At 44.6% G+C, this 5,180-nt stretch overlaps 1 protein-coding gene across 1 annotated transcript; it reads right to left on the bottom strand.

Moving 5' to 3' along the window:
* Nucleotides 1-307: 307 nt before the first annotated feature.
* Nucleotides 308-4,228, bottom strand: LOC129580157 (uncharacterized). Its single transcript, XM_055470362.1, has one exon. The coding sequence runs from the start codon at nucleotides 4,226-4,228 to the stop codon at nucleotides 308-310; it is 3,921 nt and encodes a 1,306-aa protein (XP_055326337.1).
* Between the last annotated feature and the right edge of the window lie 952 nt (nucleotides 4,229-5,180).

Here is a 5,180-nt window from a genome sequence, read left to right as displayed (position 1 = left end):
TAAATATATGTCAATCCAATTCCATTTGAAACGTTTGGTTTCGAACATTCCGGGGCCCGTTATTCATCACCATAAAAAAATAAACTTAGAAAAAACACGCGAGTCGCATCCGTCTCTAAATCGCATCCTAAACGGCATTTACTCCGCCCCAGGGTAAGTGGTTATGAGCCGCCACTGCTCGGCTTGAGCTGCAACTATGGGTAAGATCCGATTGAGAGACACATGCGTACTGCGAATGAAATAAAAAGAAATGATAATGATTAATATTCAAAAAATGATAATGGGTGAGATCACAAGGCAATTAAATTTAGTTATCTTCATGAATTGGCAACAAACTGAGTTTTGCCACCGGACGTTTAAATTCACCAGTGCTGGTTTTGATGGTAACCACACGTACTAAGCCGTCTGAGCCGGGATGTGTGGCCAAAACTCTGGCCAGGGCCCACTTTGTCGGTGGTAATCGTTCGTCGCGAAGCAGAACCATATCGTTGACTGCGATGTTACGTGTTACTCTGCACCACTTCGGTCGTTGTTGCAAGCGGTTCAAGTATTCAGAGCTCCATTGAGCCCAAAATTCATCTCTCAATTTGCGCATGTAACGATAGCGATTTCCGATGGCCACATTTTCGTCAGCAATCGATACTTCTGGCAATGCAAGTAGGCTGTCACCAGTCAAGAAACGTCCAGGCGTGATGATCGAAAAATCGTTCGGATCATTTGACTGTGGAATCAACGGCCGAGAGTTTAAACAAGCCTCGATCTGTGTAAGTACGGTATAAAACTCCTCGAACGTTAAGCTGGCTTCACCCAATACACGTTTTAGGTGAAATTTTGTCGATTTTACTCCAGCTTCGAACAGGCCGCCGAAGTGTGGAGACGCTGGTGGGTTGAATTTCCATTCAATGCCTTCATTAGCTAGCGCTGTGATAGTTATCTCGGTGATGAAATCATCGTATTCACTCTGTTTCTCCCTGATCAATCCATCGGCACCAACGAAATTAGTGCCACAATCAGAATGCATGCATTTCGGCAGACCACGACGTGAGATAAAGCGACGATAGGCGGCCAAAAAAGCTTCCGATGACAGGTCGCTAACCAATTCGAGGTGGATCGCTTTCACACACAAACACACAAATACAGCGACGTAGCTTTTGTTGGTCTTGATGCCACGACCTTTCGATGCGCGTGTGAGAAACGGTCCACAGAAATCGACACCGACTTGTGAAAATGGTCGGGAAATTCGTACACGCGCTGCTGGTAAGTCGGCCATCAGTTGTTCCGTGAACTTTGCTCGTTGACGATGACACGCGACACAACGATGAATGCTCGATGAAATAGTTCTGCGTGCATGTAAAATCCAGTAAGTCTTGCGAACGTAGGCCATTGTGAGTTGTGTGCCACCGTGCATAGTTCGATAGTGCGCTGATTCGACGATTAATTTCGTAAAGTGATGTTTACTGGGTAAAATGATCGGGTGTTTCTCGTTGAAACTCAGTTCGGAATTTTTTAATCTCCCTCCAACACGTAGAATTCCCTCTGAATCGATGAATGGATGTAAATCCTTGAGACGTGTAACACAATGCGAATCATCCGAATTGCGTATTGCTTCAATTTCACGTGCAAACTCCTGTGCTTGCACAGCACGAACCCAAAACATTGTCGATGAATGCAGTTCGGCGGCGGTGAGTGTTCGTTCATAATTTGTGGTTTGTTTGAGTAGAATGGCAAACAATCGATGAAACCATGACGTTGTACGAATCAATTTTCGTAACATAGAAAACCGATTCAAAAAATCAGCCGTTGAATGAATGTGTGCGTTGACGTGATATGATTTTTTCTCTTCGAGCGGTTCCAACTCAATCCGAAGCTCCGACTCCGGCCACTCAGACTCAGGCTTCCGTAGCCAGTCTGGTCCAAACCACCACAGATCAGCTGTGAGTAAGTCGTCAGGTGATGCTCCACGCGAAATCAAATCGGCGGGATTATCGTGGGTACGTACGTGATACCACTGTTCGATTTTCGATGAATGTTGGATCGCAACAACGCGATTAGCGACGAATATTTGCCATCGATTCGGATCACTGCGAATCCACTGTAAGGCGGTTTGTGAATCAGTCCATAGCCTTACATCGCCCGGTGCAATTTGCATGTGACGCATTGCATTGATGACAAATTTCATAAGATCGGCCAATACCACGGCTCCGCAGAGTTCCAGCCTTGGAATAGTGGTTGGTGTCATCGGTGCAACTCGTGATTTGGAGATGACCAAGCGGGTGGTGATGTTGTTGTCAATATCAACGGTTCGTAGATAAATTCCCGCGCCAAATGCGTGTGTCGATGCGTCGCAAAAACCATGCAATTGTATAGAAATGTGATTAGGCAGAAACGAAATCCATCGGTTTGGTTTGATTGAATGCAATGATTGTAACTCAAGAAGGTACTTACGCCAATCGGTCGCGATTGTATCATCGACCCTCTCGTTCCAATCAACCGACGATTTCCAAACTCTCTTCATGATGATTTTTGCGCGTGCAATTACCGGCGAAACCAAGCCCAATGGATCGAAGAGCTTGCAAATTGTTGACATAATCGCACGTTTTGTGAACAAGTCTGCTGTTTCGTTGATGTTTACTCGAAAACTGAATGTGTCGGCCGCTGTATCCCAAAATGTGCCCAATGCTTTGATGGATTCATCCCGATCAAGTGACACATTTACTTCACGGTGAGTTTCGGGTACAGCTTCGAGTAGCTCCTTTGCGTTACTTGCCCATTTTCGTAAATTCAGACCAGCGGAGTTGAGAATATCAATTGTTTCGCGTTGATCTCTGAGAGCAAGCTCAATCGTTGAATTACCCGACATTGTGTCGTCCATGTAGGTATCAGCTCGAATGATTGCAGCTCCATTCGGAAATTTGGTCTCTTCTTCCTTCGCTAAATGCTTAATTCCCATGATAGCGAATGACGGAGCGAAATTTGTGCCAAATGTGAGTCGATTCATACAGTATTCTTTGATTTCTTCGCTGAAGTCACTTCTCCAGAACAAACGTTGGTAAGTGATGTCGTCGGGGTGGATATGAATCTGTCGATACATTTGTTGAATATCGGCACAGTATGCGATGCGATGGCAACGCCAATTGAGTAGAATGCTGAGTAAATCGGCGAGCATTACAGGACCTGGGTATAAAATGTCATTAAGCGATTTACCATTCGTTGTTTTTTGTGAGGCGTTGAAAACGATTCGAAGTTTAGTGGTCGTACTCGATTCTTTGGTCACGGAGTGATGCGGTATGTAGTACGACTGGCAGTAGAGTTCACCCTCGAGTGAGTAGCGGATGCAATCGTTTTCAGTATTCGTAGCAAGTTGCATGTGATTTTGCGCGATATAGTCCTCCATTCCCTTTGTGTATTCTTCCTTATACTTGGCATCGGATTTGAAGCGTCGCTCCAAGCGCAAAAACTGTTGAAGTGCCAAGAATTTGGATTTTCCCAATACAGCATTCGGATCGTGCGGTGTTCGGAATGGGAGTCTCATTTGCAGACGACCGTCGTCGTTGCGTGCAATTGTATCGTTGAAGAATTCTTCGCAGTATTGATCATCATTTGATTTCATTTGGACGTCAGGCACTGATTCAAGTTCGAAGAACTTTTGAATCGTTTCGTTCAAGCAAACGGAATAGTGATGCTGATTAATTGTGCTTGGCAATTGAGTGTGAATAGCCACCGGACCGGATAAAATCCAACCGAGTTCGGTTTGTTGAGCCATTGGTGTTCCATACGGGCCCTTTCGTAAACCCTCCAACATTACGGCCCAATACAAATCGCCTCCGAGAATTACATCGATTTTGGCTGTCTTCAAAAATTCGGGGTCGGCCAATTGAAGACCGTCAATGTGTGGCCATTTGTCGACCTTCACGTAATTCGTTGGCATCATATCGGTCAATGTTTTCATGACAACCGCTGGAGCCGTGGCTACGAATTTGTCGTTGTAAACGGATTGAATGCACAATTCGATCACCTTGTTGGCATAAATCGGCGGACCACCACCCATCGGTTTAACTTCGACACGCTGATTGAATGGGGTCAGTTTCAGCATCTGTGTTGCTGCGTCAGTGATTGAACAACCGTCACCACCTTGGTCCAGTAGAGCACGCAATGGTATGAATTCACCGGTTTTAGCTCTCACTTTAACGATTGCCGTGGCCAACAATACCTGACGAAATGAATGCATGTTTAATGTTCGGTTGTGATTGGAACGCATAACTGTGTTACCTGAAATTGTATTCGAAAATTTGGGTGCGGCTGTATTAGCCTCGGATGATGATGATTGAGTCGCATTACTCGTTGAATTCGATGAATTGTTGTGTTGATGTGTGAGTGTGTGGTGTCGAGCACCGCATTCCCGGCAATTCCGTGTTGATTTTTCTCTGAATTCTCGGTCCTTACTCGTCATTGCTATAAATTTTCCACACAAACGCACTGGATGTGCCTCCGAGCAAACTTTGCAAACGATTGGATTCCCACTGTTGACTGATTGAGATGATTTCGACGATGAAAAATGATTCGCATTCAATTTCCGCGAACTGTTGTTCGATTTTGAGTTCGTCACCGGAGAATGTAGGCAATTCCAACGTTGGTAAACGTACATCGGATTCACCGTTTGAATGTGTTGAATGGTCTAACGAAAACGAAGCATTTTGTGCACTGTCGTTAACCGATTGTGCGGTCGTTGCGGTCACCTTTGTGATTTGCTCCTGTACAGCTGCCACAGCATCGTAATATGCGTTCTCAAATTCGTCGATATGATTTGCTGTGAAATATTCTTTCTTTTTGTCACTGGCGTTGGCTGCCATTATCAATCGTCGATGATGATACATAAAATCGTCGTAACCAGCTTTGTAGGTTTTTATGCGAGTGTTCAAACGATCGAGACGACCTTTGCTGAATGCCGGTTCATTGGTGAAATTCGTAATGTTCCGTTTCATTTTTGCTAACGCGTCGGCTTGCACGGCTAACATTTCGGTGACGCTTAACTGTTCTGTTTCACTATCGCTCATTGTTCACGAAAATTATGTGGAATATTAATTTACGAAAGGAAAAAAAAACTATGCGATAACTTCGCTTTGCTACCAAAAATGTTTGTATTCGGACTTTGTATTCGGATCGAAATTCTGAGATCTAAA

This window comes from Sitodiplosis mosellana, unplaced genomic scaffold, assembly GCF_009176505.1.
Source record: "Sitodiplosis mosellana isolate CC-2019 unplaced genomic scaffold, AAFC_SMos_1.0 Smas_scaffold_7130, whole genome shotgun sequence".
In the NCBI taxonomy this organism is placed as follows: Eukaryota; Metazoa; Arthropoda; class Insecta; order Diptera; family Cecidomyiidae; genus Sitodiplosis; species Sitodiplosis mosellana.
The sequence above is the reverse complement of the archived record's forward strand: the minus strand, read 5'-3'. Positions and strand labels throughout refer to the sequence as shown.

Excerpts from the sequence above, each read along its gene's own strand:
- LOC129580157 (XM_055470362.1), bottom strand. The coding sequence starts at position 4,228 with ATGCATTCATTTCGTCAGGTATTGTTGGCCACGGCAATCGTTAAAGTG.